Below are 20,860 nucleotides of genomic sequence, written 5' to 3' on the forward strand. Positions count from 1 at the left end.
GTCAAAGCAAGCATTCTTGACCACAGGCTTAGCAGATTTTAGTTTCTGCCTGCAAGTTGGGAGTGTCAGGTAGGGGAGACAATGAGACATGGGTGAAACTGATCAGGGCAGGGCAAACAATAAGAAGCAGGAAGTAAAACCACAAGACACTAGGGAAGGAGAATATTACAAAATAGGAAATAACATACATAAACCCTCAAACCATGAGTGTATTTATTCTGTGTGTTTCCTTTGTTCAGTGTCATATCGTCGACCTATGTGTTTTTATCCCTTACCCTGTGTGCCCTTTGGCTTTTGTCAAGTGTCCCGACCCGTATGCTTTTGGACTTTCAGTTTCGCTTGGACCTTGCATGGATGTTGAATTTTTGGATTGTTTTGGCTCTGTTGGACTGCCTGAAATCTGTGTAAGCCTTTTCTGTTTTCTTATCGTTGAATCGTTGAACTGCACCTGCTCTGCTTCCTTGTCTGTGTTTGGGTCCAAATCTCTTATTTCCCTTTCTACCCTGCTTGACATACTGCAAAAGGGAGAAGATGAACCAGACAGTAATAGAGTCCCAAAGCTGCACAGGGGACAGAGCTTCCTTTAATAGGGGGTAGGAATTGTCCAGTGTGTTTTTATCTCTGGTGAGACACTTAGTAGTTCTGCTATTTATACTTGTCACCGCAGCTGCTACCGGAGTCAGGGATCAACATACGTAATAGACCTCCAGAGTCTACGCCTATTTCGTCACAGTAAATGAGGGGCGAGAGAATTCAGCTGAACCGAACTTTCAAATCCAGACACATACAAGCTAATTTTGAGCATAAAAAATATTTTTTACACAACATATGTGTTCTGTTGGAAAAATCATCTGTATTAACATCACATGACAACAAGAATCTATGTGATCATGTGTACAGCGCAAAATAAATCATTTTGTGTGGAGTTCGTCTTTGATAGTGTCCTACTGATAAGCACACAGTCAAACGTAAAATAAAATGGGTGCTGAGACACACATTTATTATTCTTAAAAATGTATTAATACACACACTGTAGTAACACCAAACGCTCATAAAACATTGCCTTCTTTTAAGAACTGGATAGAGTATGTTAGTTACTCTAACACAAAACTTACCAAGTCAAATTATGCACAATTTGTTGTATTATCAAGATCATTAAAATGATCAACATGGCTAGAAAGAGATAAAAAAAAAACATCTGAGAAAATGACATACAATTTACAATGTAAAAGAACATGAGATTAATTTTCAAAGAATAAATTATTAAAAATTTATTATTAAATTCATCTGCAGCTAAAACATGTCTCCTGCAGCTAAAACATGTCTCCTGCAGTGACAGTTGCAGATGGTGTCACTATGTATCGTACATTTTCAGAAATTAATTTCAAAAGATGCATATTTTGGTATAATTTGTTATTGTTATGTCATTCACTAAACCTTACTACTTAATGAACTACTTAAATATGAGTTCATGAGAAGACTTTTTTCTCATGCTATATCTTTTTGCATAATGCTAACTGTTCATTGAACATGTGGACAGGAAGAACCTACAAAGTACACTTTGAGGCACAGTTCAAATTATGCCTTCACTAGATATGTCATTTTGTTCACGTGCATTTCCCTCATAGATCTGTTTACTCACATTTTAAAATATATATGATACAGGGATTATTTTTATAAAAGAGATTAAAAAAGTCTTGATCATGCTTGATTTTCAATAACAAAATCAATGTAAATAGTTTAATACATTTGTTGCTTTTAGGACAAAATCTGAAATCAGATTGTAAAAACCTTAGAGAAATGTTTTTTTAAAGTAACTTGTCATGTGTTTACATCATTTTTTTTTTGTTACACACCGTCGAGAGAGAGAGAGATTTAAAATAATAATTTGGTGGTAATATTAATAAAATAATAGTAATTGTAGTAGCAGTTCCGGAGGCAGAAATATCTGCAGAAAGTGACAGAAGGAAAGACATATGTAGACATGAGTACACCCTTAGACTTTGTAAAAGCTGGTGGAGGGAGGTTCATTATGTCACTTTTATCACTGCATGGTATGTGAACAGTGATAATGATGATAACTCCTACAAGAAAATGGGTATTATGAAAAGTCTGATTCGGAGATTTATTGTAAGCCTATAATTGTCCCAGCATCATGACCAATGTGCACAATCAGGAACAATTAGCACACAGCCCACTCATCATTGTCAACATGTGACCTATGGCTGAGCAAGAATTCTCAATTTGTGTCCTCCCCCAAACTGAAGTAATTTCCCAGACTGATAAATCATATGAAGTCAAGCCCAAATATTTTGAACTCTGTTAGTAGCCCATCTGTTTTTATTTGTATTCTGAATCTGTTATTCTGTTTTGTCTAGCTTTGTCTGGTGTTTGCCATTTCCAAATATTTTTTTCTCTGCATTCAATGCAACTGCTGGGCAAATATAGCGTAAAAACACAATTTCATGGCAGTCAATCCAATAGAGATATTGTAATCTGGACCAAAGTGGACTGATCAAGTAATCAACCAACATAGCGATTCATAGTACCCCTCCTAGCATGACTAAGAAAACTGCATTTGATTTTCTGGTTGAATCACTGTTCACTGTCACAGTTGACTGTCAATGGAAATGTTCTGATGAGACTTAAGAATCTGATATTGAAATAAAAACATCAGTGGAATATTTTTTTATTAAGTAGCATGAATTGAAATACATGTAAACATATAGTACCTCAGGCACTTTTGAGGATTTATCAAGTTTATCTTTTCATGCACCTGTAGCTAGATTATCCACTCTCTAGCTAATCAATCCACAACTCTACTTCACATGGACAGCTTTCTAAAAAGTCCTCACATCAGTCTAACCAGTGCCTGTCACAGTAAAAAATAACATGTCTAGAAAAGAAAGCTAATTCCAGCATGGACCCCCAAAGTCTCTCTGCTGTCCAACTTCTTCTCAGCTCTCTTTAGTCAGAGTAGGTGGCTATCTGTCCAGGATGCTAGCCAGTGTTTTGAACGGCTGCCCCCAGTCTCCGAGGGAGCTAAAATCCCCTGAATTGTCAATTGCACATGACTCCTCTATGGAGCTGAGCGAGCCAGTCACTGAGTCATGGCCCTCGTAGGCGTAGGTTGCCAGTGAATCATAGGGTGGGCCGGTGTAACCCTGCTGACTCTCCTCCAGCTGCTGTTCGATAAACTCCCTGATCATTTCAGCATCGCCCTCAGTCAGTCTCCCACGGGATAAGAGCGGGGTCGTGTTGTTCACGATAGCAATGACACTGGCTGTTTGACGATGGATGTCAGGTGACCTAATGTCATTGCAGCGACCGCTCAGATGCAGTAGAACCCCGTTTCCATAGCTATTTTTCTCCTTCTTGGAGGCGCTGATGTGAGTGCTGGTGTGCTGTGAGTGTGTGTTGCGCAGAGTGCACATGTCGAAGGCATGGGTGTCCGCCTCGCCGCCGCCCTCATCGTTATAGTGAATGACATTATCACGGATGTCCTCTTTTGATGTCATCAGAGTCTCTTTCTCTTTGTGGCGCCTCTGGCCCATGTATAATGCTGCCATAACTGCAAGACACAATAAGAATACAGTGATGGGTTAGTATTGATTTTGCAGTATATTGAGCTTTTTCGGCTTTGGGGTCTGGCTGTTTGTATTGTCTTTGCGGCGCAGGTACCCCTCCCATTTGAGATGTTTGATTATCAGTATCTGGTTAGATAAATTCTGAGGCATCAGGGGTCATTTCTACATCCTGAGATAATGTGTCAATTTCATTTTCAAAATCGTTTAAGTTTTCGGGGGTTTCATATTCAAGCCAATTTTCTTCACCGTCTCACTCTGTATCACAAATTGCCCAATTTCACCCTCTATATCTGACAATCTCTTGTGGGGAGAGGAGGATTCTGTGGTAGTTTTGGTGTTGTCACTTCCTGGTTTATTTTGGTAGTATTCTTCTTCCCTTGTGTGTCTTGTGTTTTTACTTCCTGTCTGTGTTTTCCCTCCAGTTTTGATTGTTGGCCCTCCCTTGATTGTTTGCACCTGTGTCTCGTTGTCTCACCTCCCCTAGGGTATTTAGTCTTGGTCTTTTCTTTGTTCAGTGTTGGATTATTGTTGTACACATAGTGTTGTTCCTGCTGAGCGTATCTACCTGTGAGTTTATATTGGATTCTTTGTTCTCCCGTGGACCTTGTTTGGATTTTGGATTTTGGATTTTCCCTGCTCCCTTGTGTACTGTTTTTCTACCTTAGACTCACGCCACTGCTTTCACCTCTGCTAGCCGGTAACTTATCTGCCTTTTGTCTACCTGTACTTGCCTGCATACCACCCCACAATAAACACGGAAGTTCCGGCTACTTCACCTTGAGACTGCTTCCTCGTCATCTGCTTTTGGGTCCACATACCTCTACATAGCACCCCGTTACGACAGAATAATCCAACCAAACATGGACCCAGCAAGCAATAACCCGGAAGTAGCACCCTACCACTTAGCGCTGGCTAACCGAGGGATTCTGTTAGGCCAGCATGAACAATTACTCAGGGTTCTGACAGACAGCCATCAGGCCATGGTTTCCCAAATCACTCAGCGAACCCAGCAGGTCTCCCGACTCATCACCCAGCTCTCGACAGCCGGCACCGCCTCGCCTCCAGATTCCGGTCACTCTCCACCACTCCCTGTCTCTGCTAGATGGCAGGAGCCATCGCTCCCAGTCTCTGCTGGATGGCTTCAGCCATTCCTCACAGTCTCTGCTGGATGGCTCCAGCCATTCCTCCCAGTCTCTGCTGGATGGCTCCAGCCATTCCTCCCTGTCTCTGCTGGATGGCAGCAGCCATCATTCCCTGTCGCCGCCGCTGGATCGCAGCCGCACCCTGTCCTCGTCTCCGCCGCTGGATCGCAGCCGCACCCTGTCCTCGTCTCCGCCGCTGGATCGCAGCGGCACCCTGTCCTCGCCTCGGCCGCTGGATGGCAGCAGCCATCGCTCCCTGTCCTCGCCTCGGCCGCTGGATGGCAGCAGCCATCGCTCCCTGTCCTCGCCTCGGCCGCTGGATGGCAGCAGCCATCGCTCCCTGTCCTCGCCTCGGCCGCTGGATGGCAGCAGCCATAGCTCCCTGTCCTCGCCTCGGCCGCTGGATATCAGCCACACCCTGTCCTCGCCTCCGCCGCTGGATATCAGCCGCACCCTGGACTCTCCGCCGGACCTCAGCAGTCCCCTGGACCCCCTGCTGGATTGCAGCCGACTCATTTCCCGGCTGGATCGCAGCAGTCCCCTGAACCCCCTGCTGGATCGCAGCCGACTCCTTTCCCGGCTGGATCGCAGCAGTTCCCTGAACCCCCTGCTGGATCACAGCCGACTCCTTTCCCGGCTGGATCGCAGCAGCTCCTTATTCCCAGGCCTGAGGTTCCGAAGACGTCGCCATGTGCAGAGGTCCAGTCGCCAGCGCCCTGTCCTGCTGCTTTTAAGCCGGTGCCATGTCCTGTCGTCCCGGCGCCATGTCACGATTCCCCGACACTGGCACAAAGTCCTGTTGTAGAGTTGCCGGTCCCATGCCCTGCTGCCACGCTGGCTCCAGTCCCTGCTGGGTCGCAGCAGCCCCTTGCTCCAGTCCCTGCTGAGTCACAGCAGCTCCTTGGTCCGAAGCCGGCTCCCAGTCCAGCGGCCCCGTCGCCAGCTCCAGTCCCTGCTGGATCACAGCAGCTTCTTGGTCCGGAGCCGGCTCCATGTCCAGCCGTCCAGTCGCCGGCTCCCTGTCCCGAGGCCCAGTCGCCGGCTCCCTGTCCCGAGGCCCAGTCGCCTCACCACCCTGCCTTGATGTCCCGCTGTCGCCGGTTCCAGGTCCAGCCGCCTCGTCGCCGGCTACCGGCCCTGCCATCTCGCCACCCTGTCTTGATGTCCCGCCGTCGCCGGCTCCACGCCCTGGTGTCCAGTCGCTGGCTCCCGACGTCTCGTTGCCAGTTCCCGGCCCCACCATTGGTCCCTGAGTGGATGGGCAGGCCTCCAGAAAGGTTCAGCGTCCGCTGGCGGTCTCCAGAGATTCTCGGCCTTCGCCGCCGGCCTCCAGAAGGGCTCTTCCTTCGGCCTCCAGAAGGGTTGCATCTTCGCCGCCGGCCTTCTGCGACTCTCAGTGTTCGTCGCCGGCCTCCAGAAGAGCTCCGTGTTCGTCGCCGGCCTCCAGTGACTCTTCGCCGCCGGCCTCCAGTGACTCTCCGTCTTCGCCGCCGGCCTCCAGAAGGACTCTGCCTTCGCTATCGGCCTCCTGTGACTCTCAGTGTTCGTCGCCGGTCTTCTGTCTGGTCTTCGGACGGTGTCAGTCTCCATCACGGACCTCAGGAGATCAGCTCTGAGGTCCCCAGCTCCGCACCTGTCTGCACCTGTCCAGCCCCCGGGCCGTCCGCCCGGGCCCCCCAGCTCCGCACCTGTCTGCACCTGTCCACCCCCCTCTGGCCCATGTATAATGCTGCCATAACTGCAAGACACAATAAGAATACAGTGATGGGTTAGTATTGATTTTGCAGTATATTGAGCTTTTTCGGCTTTGGCGTCTGGCTGTTTGTATTGTCTTTGCGGCGCAGGTACCCCTCCCATTTGAGATGTTTGATTATCAGTATCTGGTTAGATAAATTCTGAGGCATCAAGAGCCTGCTAGATCTCTGCAACAAAGTTTAGCGCCAACTGCTGCCACACACAAAGCCTGCCAGCTAACTTCATGTGCTAACAGGAGCATGAAGCAAGTTAATGCCGAGCTGTTAACTCTGTAAGGACAACCACAGGCAGCACAACTGGCTTCCTCTGATCTCTACAAGTGGACACTGCACAGCAAAAGACGCTTCCACAGCGGAACCGCAATTCCTCCCAGCTTGGCTTGTCTACAACAGACTAACCGTCAGCTAACAGCAGCACCAAAGCCACATCTCTTTCCCTCCCGACGGACGGTAACGTAACAAATGGGCATAGTATTGAGTAACACTGTACTTGGCTAAACACAGGACTGTTTAGTTAATGATGTACATGTACTGATGTGTTTTTCTGAGGTTTTGTTGTTGTGATGTGTTTATCTGTTAGATTAATTTGGTAGCCACATGCTAAGTTGATGTTAGTTATGTTATGTTATGTATGCTCCACACAGACAGTCTTTGCATGCTAACTAACTCCTTTTAACTTGGCACTGTTGTCCTAAACAGACCATACACCTCTAATTTGACTTAAAAACTACACACATGGCGGAGAGTAACATTAAAGCTCCAACTGCACATGTTCCTTTGTTTCTGACCACATGGGGTCATGCTTGTGCACGCGAGACATATGGAGGCAGAACAAAGTGCTAGTTTAGTATATTATATGAGACTCAATCAATTGATTGGCTATTGTTTCTCTTCATTAAGAAGAGTGGTCCCTAGAGTGGTAATTAAAGTTATTATTTATGATTATCTTTGATAATTTTGATAGCCAAAGTTTAATTGTTTGCAGCTAAACAATTTGGTGCCCCTTTAACCATTGTAAATCCCACCACATTTTCTCGAGTCTGTATTTGATTTCTTGAAACTAAGTAAATGCATGTTGCTCTTTATCCTGACATTATTTCATTGGTATAATGTATTTCAACATTGGTATAGTCACTGCCCTCTCCTTACTTATACAAGTATATTTGAAAGCATACTTAAGCAACCTCTGTCTCAAAGAGAAATGTTCTGGATAGACAAACATAATACAGTGGTCCCACATGGTTTAAATGATTCATTCACCTTTTTTGTAATGTTAATGTTTTTTTTCCCCCTAACTATTTACTAAACTATTTCTGGGCATTGCTTTACTGTTTATTGGATATTGTTATCAATGTAGAACCTGTTTGTTTTTTGTATAATTGTATATATTTAAGTTTTTATGTTGTATATATTATTTTTTTATATTTTCTTCTTATTATTATTATTATTATTATTATGTGCTGCTTTTTTTTGGGGACCTTGTTTTTGTAACATGGTCATAACAAGGTGGACTACCTGACTGGCAGACCACAGCACGTGCGCCTGCAGCACTGTGTGTCGGACAGCATGGTCAGAAACACTGGGGCCCCTCAGGGGGCTTGCTGTTCTGGTCAACAACAGATGGTGTAACCCTGGTCACATTACTATCAAGCAGAGTATCTGTAGCCCGGACATTGAACTGTTAGCTGTGGCACTCCGGCCATATTATCTGACACGTGAATTTTCACATGCCATTGTTGTGGCTGTTTACACCCCCCCCCCTCTGCTAACCCGGCATCGGCGTGCAACGCCATTCACACCGCCATAGCACAACTCCAGACTCAACACCCGAGTGAACTCATTTTAATCTCAGGTGACTTCAACCATGTCAGTGTTTCAACAACACTGACTAATTTCACCCAGTATGTGAGTTGTCCTACTAGAGAGGAAAGGACACTGGACCTGCTGTATGCTAACGTTAAGGATGCATACAGCTCTTCCCCCCTCCCCCCTCTGGGTAGGTCAGACCACAACCTGGTTTACCTTAAACCCTGCTATGTGCCTCTGGTTAAAAGGCAGCCTGCGACCACAAGGTCAGTGAGGAGATGGTCAGGAGAGGCCTATGAGACACTGCAGGAATGTTTTGAGGTGACAAATTGGGATGCACTCTGTGAGCCTTATGGAGAGGACATTGACGGGCTCACTGAGTGCATCACTGGCTACATTAACTTCTGTGTGGACTGCAATGTCCCAACCAAGATGGTCCATTGTTACCCAAATAACAAACTGTGGGTAACAAAGGACATCAAGGACATTCTGAATGCCAAGAGGAGGGCCTTTACTGATGGTAATAGGGAGGAGGTGAGGGCAATCCAGGCTGACCTGAAGGTGAAAATCAGGGAAGCCAAGGAGAAGTACAGGAGGAAGCTGGAGCGGAAACTCCAGCAGAACAACATGAGGGAGGTCTGGAGCGGCATGAAGACCATCACTGGCTTCAGATCGACTGGCAGCAGAGGAGTTGAAGGCAGCTTGGACAGGGCCAACGAACTTAATCTGTTCTTTAACAGATTCGACACACCGGCTCCTGCTCATCCCCCCTCTAACTCAGCTGCTGTCGGCCCTCAAGCTCCTCTGAGTACTCTGCTCCCCCCTCTCCATCAGGCTAACAGCCCTCTCCAGACCGACGACTCCCCCCCCTCCCCCAACTGCTGTGTGCCTGACTGCTGACGAGGTGAGAGGACAGCTGATGAAGCTCCACTCAAACAAGGCTGCAGGCCCCGATGGCGTTAGCCCCGGGGTGCTAAAAGCATGTGCCCCCCAGCTATGTGGAGTCCTTCAACATGTCTTCAACCTGAGCCTGAGTCTTCAAAGGGTCCCCATTCTGTGGAAGACATCTTGCCTCATTCCTGTGCCGTAGACGCCACGCCCCAGTGGCTCCAAGGACTACAGACCGGTGGCACTGACCTCCCACATAATGAAGACCCTGGAGAGAGTGCTGGAACAGCTGCGGCCCATGGTCAGACCCCTCCTGGACCCCCTTCAGTTCGCCTACCAGCCCCGGCTGGGAGTTGAGGACGCCATCATCTACCTGCTTAACCGCATCCACACCCACCTGGACAGGCCGGCAAGCACGGTGAGGATCATGTTTTTTGACTTCTGCAGTGCTTTCAACACCATCCGGCCTGCCCTGCTGGGAGAGAAGCTGGCAGCGATGCAGGTGGATGCCCCCCTTGTATCCTGGATTGTGGACTACCTGACTGGCAGACCACAGCATGTGTGTCTGCAGCACTGTGTGTCAGACAGCGTGGTCAGCAACACTGGGGCCCCTCAGGGGACTGTCCTCTCTCCCTTTCTCTTCACCATCTACACCACGGACTTCAGCTACCACACAGAGTCCTGCCACCTTCAGAAGTTTTCTGATGACTCTGCTGTGGTGGGATGTATCAGCGGTGGTGATGAGATGGAGTACAGGGCTGTGGTGGGTAACTTTGTCTCATGGTGTGAGCCGAACCATCTGCAGCTCAATGCGACAAAGTCAAAGGAGATGGTTGTAGATCTACGGAGGGCCAAGGCACCAGTGACCCCGGTTTCCATCCAGGGGTTCAGTGTGGACATTGTGGAGGATTACAAGTACCTGGGAGTACACTTGAATAATAAACTGGACTGGACCAAGAACACTCAAGCTGTTTACAGGAAGGGCCTCTATTTTCTGAGGAGGCTGAGGTCCTTCAACATCTGCCGGACAATGCTGAAGATGTTCTATGAGTCTGTGGTGGCCAGTGCTATCCTGTATGCTGTTGCATGCTGGGGCAGCAGGTTAAAGGTAGCGGACGCAAACAGACTCAACAAACTGATCCGTAAGGCCGGTGACATTGTGGGGGCGGAACTGGACTCTCTTGCGGTGGTGTCAGAGAGGAGGATGCTGGCCAAACTACACGCCATCTTGGACAGTGTCTCCCACCTGTTCCATGATGTGCTGGTCAAGCAAATGAGTACCTTCAGCGGAAGACTTATCCCACCAAAAAGCACCACAGCGCGCCACAGGAAGTCATTCCTGCCTGTGGCCATCAAACTACTTAACTCCTCCCTCTAAGGGTTAGTCTGTTGGACCCTAGGTCACTAAACTGGACATTGAGCATTACATCTCTGCCATACTTGAATAATTGTGCAATATTCTGTTTACTACTCCCGTGCAATATTAGTTTTCCCATGTTAGTTTTTCTTATTTATTGTATTGATATTATATACCTCTATTACTCTTGACAGTACATGCACCTCCGCTTATTACTATTACTTATTACATATTTGGTGACACTGTATTTTATACTGTACTTTCATCATCAACCAGTAAACCCACTTGATACTCGACACTTAGTTTATCTTATTCTTATACCGACCTGATACTTAATTTATTTTATGACCTGTTTTATAGTGTTTATAGTGTATCATATCATTTTCTAGTACTTCTCCTGTGTGCACTGACGTAAAGGCAAACTACTGAAACAAAGAGTTTCCCTACGGGGATCAATAAAGTATTTCTGATTCTGATTCTGATTCTGAATGCAAAGTCTAAGGAGCTTGTTGTGGATCTACGGAGGGCCAAGGCACCAGCGACCCCGGTTTCCATCCAGGGGGTCAGTGTGGACATTGTGGAGGATTACAAGTACCTGGGAGTACACTTGGATAACAAACTGGACTGGACCAAGAACACTCAAGCTGTTTACAGGAAGGGCCAGAGCCGCCTCTATTTTCTGAGGAGGCTGAGGTCCTTCAACATCTGCCAGACAATGCTGAAGATGTTTTATGATGAAGATGTCTGTGGTGGCCAGTGCTATCCTGTTTGCTGTTGCATGCTGGGGCAGCAGGTTGAAGGTAGCGGACCCCAACAGACTCAACAAACTGATCCATAAGGCCAGTGACATTGTGGGGGTGGAGCTGGACTCTCTGGCGGTGGTTTCAGAGAGGAGGATGCTGGCCAAACTACATGCCATCTTGGACAGTGTCTCCCACCCACTCCATGACGTGCTGGTTAAGCAAAGGACCACCTTCAGCGGAAGACTCATCCCACCAAAAAGCACCACAGAGCGCCACAGGAAGTCATTCCTGCCTGTTCCTGCCATTCTTTAACTCCTCCCTCTAAGTGTTAGTCTGTATGACCCTAGGTCACTAAACTGGACATTGATCATTACATCTCTGCCATACTTGAATAATTGTGCAATATTCTGTTTACTACTCCCATGAAATATTTAGTTTTCCCATGTTAGTTTTTCCTATTTATTGACATTGATAATATATACTTCCATTACTGCTGTGCAATATCTTAATAATCTCAATAAGCTACACTTAACTCGACAGTACATGCACCACTGCTTATTACTTATTTTATTACATTGTATTATTATACTGTATTATCATCATCAACCGGTAAACCCACTTGGTACTTCACACATATTTTATCTTATACTTATACCCATCTGGTACTTAATTTATTTCTGACCTGTTTTTATAGTGTTTTATAGTGTATTATATTTTTTGCTACTACTTTCTCCTGTGTGCACTGACGTAAAGGTGAGCTACTGTAGCAAAGTTTCCCTTCAGGGATCAATAAAGTATTTCTGATTCTGATTCTGATTCTGATAAATGTTGATGGGTAAGATTGGACACAAGACAGGACACATACACAAGACCACAAGTCGATCTTCAATCAGGCTGGATTTAATATCAGCTGAGGAGCATTATAAGAATACTCAAAGAACCAAGAAAAGCTTAACGTATATATACCAATCTAGAAATTGATCTTTAACCTTTGTTGGAGCCACCCTTCTTGATTACCTTCAAAACATGTTTATCTTACTTTCCTGGTACCCCTAAGACACATCTGGAAACTCTTTTTCATTGGGGCCCATAACATGTCATTCCTGACCCATTCCTGACCCTGGAGCCCCATAATGTTCCAAACAGATGTGGTCCCAGTCCAATTGATATATTATAGATAAACATACTCTAAACTATAACACATGCACCTTCAACATGGATTGACCGATACTTAACCTAACAATAGTAAATCATAATGAAGGAAGTTGAACCCTTATCTGCAGTGTTCATTTATGGAAATTTAGGTCTTGTGCATACAAGGCATTTTAGGTACATGGCAGTCAGCAATCAGAATCAAAAGATTTGTCACAGTAAATAGACCTAAAAGAAATGGTAATACATTGCAACACAGTCTGGGACTGAACCTGGGCTGGTCAAAACTTGCCAAATGTATGACATAATATGCTGTTATTAGTCAGTGTTTCGGTGTTTGTATATATCACTATGATGTAGTTATGTGACAGAAGAAAGATTAGCTTACCAATCAGCAGAGCTACACACAGCAGAATAACCATCAGAGCTCCAGTGCTAAGGCCCACGGACAGGAAGATGGCCTCAGCTGAGCAGGTAAGCAGCAAGCCTTGCACCTCGCAGGAACACACTCGGATGGTGAGGGTGGCTGTGCTGCTCTGGGCAGGGTAACCACTGTCTTCAACCAAAACAGGAAGAACATACACGTCCTGCAGCTTCCGCTGAAAGCCTGAGCGTCGAGTGACAATGCCAGCCGTGTTGTCTGTAAACCAACAGAGGATAATGTTACATCACTGACAATGTTCCACATAGTAATTATTTTCATGGCCTCACTGCTGTCACACTAGCCTGACATCTTCTTCTTCTTTGATTTTTGGCGGGCTACAAACCAACATTAAAGGTGCATGTTCATTTCTATTGTGTCCAGTTGTAATGATATAACAACTGCTAATGATAGGCTATTGAATTGAAGTTTGCTTGATAAGCTAATGATAAGTACATGTGCGGTTTTTCTTCCTCTGACACTTGAGGTTTTCCCCACTTGTTTAATTGTTTGATTTTTCCTTTCCTACTTTTAACGTTTGTTCTTAATTATTTTGTTTAGCATTTTGTTTAGGATTTTTATGCTAAAATGGAGGAATTGTGATGGCAAGAACAAACGGACTGCATGATTGTATAACATACACATGACTCTCTGATATAACATATGTATGACTCTTGTGTACCAGGCGACATGGGGGCCTGCCGCCCTAAGTGTCCGTGGCACCTAGTGGCTGTGGCAACACTCTCTTTCTGGTGAGTTTATTCAACGGGGCCCGGGGTATACCAATTCTTGCTGCTCTGAGGGGTGTGAGTGACAGACATGTCAGCAGGGAAGGTCAGGGACTGCTGTGTGAAACATTGCAGTATTTTGGCCAGATTTTTCAGACAGGGGTATTTCTTACAGACCGGTTCTTTTCTGCAATTTGGATACAATTCTTTTCTACACACTCTTGCCTTACTCATTAGGTTCCCTCATGGGTTGTTTAAAGATTCGTAGTTTGGAACTCATCTTTAAAAAGGGGGGAGTGAGTGGTGACTTGGGGTGTGTCGTGTAAAGTGCTTAAACAGTAATATTTGTGAAAATATTGATGCAAGTGAGTGTATTAACAGAAATAAAAGAGTGAATGTGTGAAACATGAAAGAGTGAATGTGTGAAAAATAGACAGAGTAAAAAAGGTGTGAATGCCAAATAGATAAAACAGCCTGCTCTTAGAGGCATTGAAGGGTTAATTTTTTCCTTTCTCAAATGAGTCTGTAAACTATCTGACTATCTTTCCCCTAGCAGCCAGCTTCAAGGTCCTTTTTCCTCCTCTTAACAGTGGCAGAAGCACTCCTAAGAATCCAGCCAAAATATTAAAGAGCACAAAGAGACTATTTAAAACATCAAAGTTATTCTAGTTGGGGAATCGGCGTTAAAGAATAAATATGGGTTCTAACAATAGCAAAACGTGAGAATGAAAAATCAAATCTGCTCGTTGAAATCCCCTAATATAAACTACATGATTACCAATTATGGTAAGCACAGCATTGACCAGCTGGAGATCTGAGTAAAAGAATTTAGGTTTCCATCAACCGGCAGCTTTTCTCTCAGACAGATAGAGATATTAAGAGACAAATTATAGAAGAAATAAGCAATTTAAAGCAGACTGGAAGGCTTATGCTTGTTGGCAACAAGAAGCACATATCAGGGATAAAAAATTAAAAAAGGCAGGGACAGATCCACAAACACCTCTGTGTATGTCCCACAGTGTGCCAAGCTGGACCTGGACTCGGCCCCTGTCAGAGGAAGTCAGCCTCAACAACGAGCAGCAACAGCTACAGCAGCAGCACCAGCAGAGGCACAGCCTCAGCCACAGACTGTGGCCTCATTATTCCCGGATCTCGGAGGCCTGGATGAGGCAACAGGAGGACAAGGATCAAAATAGTCTTTCACTCCCACATCTTCAACATACAAAGAGGCCTACAAATCGCATTGGGGTGGTCCAATCACCCCGAGTCGCCCTTCCAGACCTCATCATACTCAAAGCAACAAAGAATTCTGGCTGGAATTCTTAAAAGTGATTGCACACACGCAGACACACAGCAGAACCAAACTCTCTCTTACAGGAGCGACGTGAGGGCCTGTGTAAGATTTCTGAAACAAAGCTTAGCGCCCACAGCTACTACTCAAAATCTGCCAGCTAAGTTTAAGAAGCAACTAAGGAAGTTAGCACTGAGCTAACTGTAAGGAGAACAGACAGAATGACTGGTTCCTCCATCTTCACAAACAGACTGCATATCAAGGACTTTACTCCAGTCTGAGCCAAAATTCTACCACGCCTGGCTCATCCACATGGCCAGCTAACACCAGCACGCCAAAGCTCTTCTTCCTTCATCGACTGGTAACTTACCAACTGGGAATAGCATAGAGTAACAGTGTACATGGCTAAGCACAGGACTGTTTAACTAATGTAACGTTACATGTATTGATTTGTTTTTCTGAGTTTTATTGTTGTGATGTGCTTCCCCCTCTTAGGATTTGGTAGCCACATGCTAAGTTGATGTTAGTTAATGTTATGCTTCACACAGACAGTCTTTGCATGCTAACTAACTCTTTTAACTGGGCACTATTATCCTACACCGATCACACACATCCACTCCAAGTTGACCTTTAAGAGAGCCACACTCTTTTCAAATATGGCCTTGGCCATTTTGAATTTCCTTTCTTTGTCTAACCATGCAGCTGCTGCTCAGCAGCCATTTTGAATTAGATTTCTTTTGTTGGACGCCATTTTGGACCCAAGCAGCCATTTTGGATCACACACAACAAGCCCTTTTGTTCTTTAGCTTACTGCATTTAGAGTTATACTTCATATTGTGTGTTTTACTTTGTTTATCTTATTATAAATGCTTGTGTATAATTACACTAGTTTACTAACTAGCGTAATTATACACAAGCATTAATCTTGTGTATTAATGTTGCACAAGAGGGATTAATTTGCCAACCTCTTCTATGTTGAACTCCAAATCCTTTAACCTACTATCTATTAATGGTCATTTTGGTTATAGTCATTAATTTAATTATTAATATGAGTTACAAATTGATAGTAATGATGATACAAGTTGATAGTATTTTATGAGACTGAATCAGTGAATTAGCTATCATTTTCCCTTGTTTAAGCGTGGTGCCCTCCGAGGACTTTATTAATGTAACCGCAAGGGGGCACAAGCCAGTGTCTTCTTGTGCCAGTCCCAAGTCTGGATAAATGCAGAGGGTTGTGTCAGGAAGGGCATCCGACGTAAAACACACGCCAAATTAAAAATGCGAACTGTGACAATGACTTCCATACCGGATCGGTCGGGGCCTGGGTTAACAACAACCGCCACCGGTGCTGTTGACCTACAGGGTACCGGTGGAAATTGGACTACTGTTGGTCAAAGACGAAGAAGGAGAAGAGGAAGGTGTGTTCGCAGGCAGAGAGAGAAGAGGAAAGCTAAGAATGTAGGACTGACAGTAGGGACTAGGAAGGCTAGAGAGTTGATTGACATGATGAAGAGAAGGAAGGTGGACATACTGTGTGTCCAGGAGACCAGGTGGAAAGGTAGCAAGGCGTAGGAGTTATCCTGAAAGAGGAGTTTGTGAGGAATGTTGTAGAGGTGAAAAGAGTATCAGACAGGTTGATGAGTCTGAAGCTGGAAATTGAAGGGGTGATGTTCAATGTTGTGAGTGGTTATGCCCCACAGGTAGGATGTGAGTTAGAAGAGAAGGAGAAATTCTGGAGTGAGTTAGATGAAGTGATGCAGAGCATCTCCAGAGGTGAGAGAGTGGTGATTGGTGCAGATTTCAATGGGCATGTAGGTGAAGGGAACAGAGGTGATGAGAATGTGATGGGCAGGTTTGGTCTTCAGGACAGGAACGCAGAAGGACAGATGGTGGTAGACTTTGCAAAGAGGATGGAAATGGCTGTAGTGAACACTTTCTTCCAGAAGAGGCAGGAACATAGGGTGACATATAAGAGAGGAAGTAGAAGCACTCAGGTGGACTACATCTTGTGTAGACGTTGTAATCTGAAAGAGACCAGTGACTGTAAAGTAGTGGTAGGGGAGAGTGTAGCCAGACAACACAGGATGGTAGTGTGTAAAATGATTCTGGTGGTGAGGAAGATGAAGAGGACAAAGGCAGAGCAGAGGACGAAGTGGTGGAAGTTGAAAAAGGAAGAATGTTGTGTAGTTTTCAGGGAAGAGCTGAGACAGACTCTGGGTGGTCAGGAAGTGCTCCCAGATGACTGGACCACTACAGCTAATGTGATCAGGGAGACAGGTAGGAGGGTACTTGGTGTGTCATCTGGAAAGAGGAAAGTGGACAAGGAGACTTGGTGGTGGAACGAGGACGTGCAGGAGTGTATACAGAGAAAGAGGTTAGCTAAGAAGAAGTGGGACACTGAGAGGACTGAAGAGAGTAGACAGGAGTACAGGGAGATGCAACGTAAGGTGAAGGTAGAGGTGGCAAAGGCCAAACAAAGAGCATATGAGGACATGTATGCTATGTTGGACGCTAAAGAGGGAGAGGTGGATTTGTACAGGTTGGCCAGACAAAGAGATAGAGATGGGAAGGATGTGCAGCAGTTTAGGGTGATTAAAGATAAGGATGGAAATGTATTGACAGGTGCCAGGAGTGTGATGGGAAGATGGAAGGAGTACTTTGAAGAGTTGATGAATGAGGAAAATGAAAGGGAACGAAGAGTAGAAGAGGTGACTGGTGTGGAGCAGGAAGTAGCAAAGATTAGCAAGAGTGAAGTGAGGAGGACGTTGAAGAGGATGAAGAGTGGAAAGGCAGTTGGTCCTGATGACATACCTGTGGAGGTATGGAAGTGTCTAGGAGAGGTGGCAGTAGAGTTTCTGACTAGTTTGTTTAACAAGATCTTGGAGAGTGAGAGGATGCCCGAGGAATGGAGAAGTGTACTAGTGCCAATTTTTAAGAACAAGGGAGATGTGCCGGGCTGTGGCAACTACAGAGGAATAAAGCTGATGAGCCATACAATGAAGTTGTGGGAAAGAGTAGTGGAAGCTAGGCTAAGGGCAGAGGTGAGCATTTGTGAGCAGCAATATGGTTTCATACCTAGAAAGAGTACAACAGATGCAGTATTTGCTTTGAGGATGCTGATGGAGAAGTACAGAGAAGGTCATAGGGAGTTGCATGTGTCTTTGTAGATTTAGAGAAAGCATATGACAGGGTGCTGAGAGAGGAGCTGTGGTATTGTATGAGGAAGTCTGGAGTGGCAGAGAAGTATGTTAGAGTGGTGCAAGACATGTATGAGAGCTGTAAGACCGTGGTGAGGTGTGCTGTAGGTGTGACAGAGGAGTTCAAGGTGGAGGTGGGTCTGCATCAAGGATCGGCTCTGAGCCCCTTCTTGTTTGCTCTGGTGATGGACAGGCTGACAGATGAGGTTAGACAGGAATCTCCATGGACTATGATGTTTGCGGATGACATTGTGATTTGTAGTGAGAGCAGGGAGCAGGTGGAGGAAAATCTAGAGAGATGGAGGTCTCTGGGGGCTCTGGAAAACAGAGGAATGAAGCTTAGCCGCAGTAAGACAGAATACATGTGTGTCAATGAGAGTGACCCAGGAGGAACGGTGAGGTTACAGGGTGCAGAGGTGAAGAAGGTGCAGAACTTTAAGTACTTAGGGTCAATGGTTCAGAGCAATGGAGACTGTGGAAAAGAGGTGAAGAGGTGAGTGCAAGCAGGTTGGAACGGGTGGAGAAAAGTGTCAGGTGTGTTGTGTGATAAAAGAGTATCAGCAAGAATGAAAGGAAAGGTGTTCAAGACGGTGGTGAGACCAGCGATGTTGTACAGCTTAGAGACAGTGGCACTGAAGAAAAGACAAGAGGCAGAGCTGGAGGTAGCAGAGCTTAAGATATTGAGGTTCTCTTTGGGAATGACGAGGATGGACAGGATCAGGAATGAGTACATCAGAGGGACAGCTCATGTTAGATGTTTCGGAGATAAAGTCAGAGAAGCCAGATTGAGGTGGTTTGGACATGTTCAGAGGAGAGACTGTGAATATATTGGTAGAAGGATTGCTGAGGTTGGAGCTGCCAGGCAGGAGGTCTAGAGGAAGACCAAAGAGGAGATTTATGGATGTAGTGAGAGGACATGAAGTTAATTGGTGTGAGTGAAGAGGATGCAGAGGACAGGGTTAGATGGAGGCACATGATTCACTGTGGCGACCCCTGAAAGGGAACAGCCGAAAGGAAAAGAAGAGGCCCTCAGAGGACTTTATTCATTAAAGTTATTATTTATGATTATCTTTGATAATTTTAATAGGCAAATTTAATTGATTGCACTCACACAGTTTGGTGCCCCTTTAACCACTGTAAATCCCAACATATCTCTGTCTGCAGTTTGGTGCTGAGCAGTGGGTTTTTAGGGCTTTTTTTCTGAAAACAGCTGCATGCTGCAGCCAAAAACAATGCTGTGAGAGCAGTAAGAGAGAAACAGAAAAGTAATGTTGTGGATGGGACAGCTAAACAATGAGCTGGAACTCACTATAAGCTTTGTAAAGACGAGGGGAGCTGCAGATTCAGTTGATAAATCTCTGTAGGTTCATCACTACAAACAACCCCATTCACATTGTCATTTGATACATTGTTATTACAACCCTGATTCCAAAAAAGTTGGGATGCTGTGTAAAACAGAATACAACAATTTGCTAATCCTTTTTGACATATATTCAATTGAAAACAGTATAAAGACAATATACTTAATGTTCTATCTTATGAACTTAATTGAATTTTCACCATTTCACTATCTACAATCCATAATATCATTAAAAACTGACATGATTGTATAAAGGATATCACTACATGGGCTCGGGAACACTTCAGAAAACTGTCTGTAGGCCTGGTGGAATGCCAGCGGCGCAGGCAGAAGGTCATTGGAGGCTGGCGGTGAAGACGGAACCCTTCTGGAGGCCGGCGGCAAAGGCGGGAAGTCACTGGAGGCCGGCAGCGAAGGCGGAACCCTTCTGTAGGCCGGCGGCAAAGGCAGGAAGTCACTGGAGGCCGGCGGCGAAGGCGGAACCCTTCTGTAGGCCGGCGGCGAAGGCGGAACCCTTCTGGAGGCCGGAAAACCAGATCGGAGCCTGGCGACAGGACAGCAAGACAGGAAGCCAGCGACAGGGATACTGGTAGAGGAGCTGGCAGAACAAGTGATGCCAGGGAACCTGGAGCCTGCTGCTCCGGAGCAGAGAGTTCAACAGAGAAGGAGGGTGCTGCTGCTGCGATCCAGCAGAGAGTTCAGGGGTGTGCTGCGATCCAGCAGAGTTCAAAAGGGCTGACACGTAAAATCGCTATCAAGAGCGATCCCACGTAAGAGGCTTGTATCTGGGCAGAAATAGATTCTATAGCTGTGTGTTATTTTATCTAAGCTTCATTGTTGTGAATTGTGCAGTGCATTATTGAGGAAAGCAACGGACCGCCGTGTCCTGTTTCTGCTGTGTGTTTCTGTGCTTAGCACGTTTGATTTTTGCGTCGGTACTACGCCATTAGCCATTAGTGCTATAGCCACTGTGAAAGCTACTAACTATGCTTTATTAGACCAAAGTCCAGTAACACAGCTGTTGAATGAAAGTTGGCTGCCGGGTTCCTGTGTGATATGGGGACATCTATTGGCTCACCACGACATTTGAGATGTCTTGTGCCTTACTCTGTGTGCTTTCCTTTCTCTTTGCTCCTCACTAACCCACACATCTTTACACATACATCCATACATCTACACATACACAACACATCTTAAATGAGCCAGATTGCATGGTAGCAAAACTAGCTACGCTCCATGCTCATCTTGAGGACAAATAGTGTGTGTCCTCCATTTTGGCTGTCCCCTTTGTCTGAGTTTTGCAGGCCTGCCCATTATTTTTGATCTGTGCGTAATGACCACCCATGTGGTCACATCTACCGCCTTCCGTGCACCCCCCTTTCTATTGTCCCACACACACACACACGCACCCACACCTCCACACACACACAC

General features: G+C 45.6%; 1 protein-coding gene across 5 annotated transcripts in view; it reads right to left on the bottom strand.

Annotated features, from left to right (window-relative positions):
* Nucleotides 1-979: 979 nt before the first annotated feature.
* Nucleotides 980-20,860, bottom strand: part of LOC122886422 (cadherin-12-like) — a 149,213-nt gene continuing 129,332 nt past the window's right edge. For 2 of the 5 annotated variants that reach the window (XM_044218607.1, XM_044218606.1), the window contains 3 exons: nucleotides 19,671-19,973; nucleotides 12,818-13,069; nucleotides 980-3,571 (listed from right to left, as the gene is read on the bottom strand). In XM_044218607.1, coding sequence (XP_044074542.1) covers nucleotides 2,985-3,571; nucleotides 12,818-13,069; nucleotides 19,671-19,973 — 1,142 coding nt within the window. In that variant the 3' untranslated portion in view covers nucleotides 980-2,984. Of the gene's footprint in view, nucleotides 3,572-6,167; nucleotides 6,468-12,817; nucleotides 13,070-19,670; nucleotides 19,974-20,860 lie in introns of those variants that run through there. The other 3 variants (XM_044218609.1, XM_044218610.1, XM_044218608.1) reach the window with 3 other exon arrangements.

Source organism: Siniperca chuatsi, linkage group LG13, assembly GCF_020085105.1.
Source record: "Siniperca chuatsi isolate FFG_IHB_CAS linkage group LG13, ASM2008510v1, whole genome shotgun sequence".
Taxonomy (NCBI): domain Eukaryota; kingdom Metazoa; phylum Chordata; class Actinopteri; order Centrarchiformes; family Sinipercidae; genus Siniperca; species Siniperca chuatsi.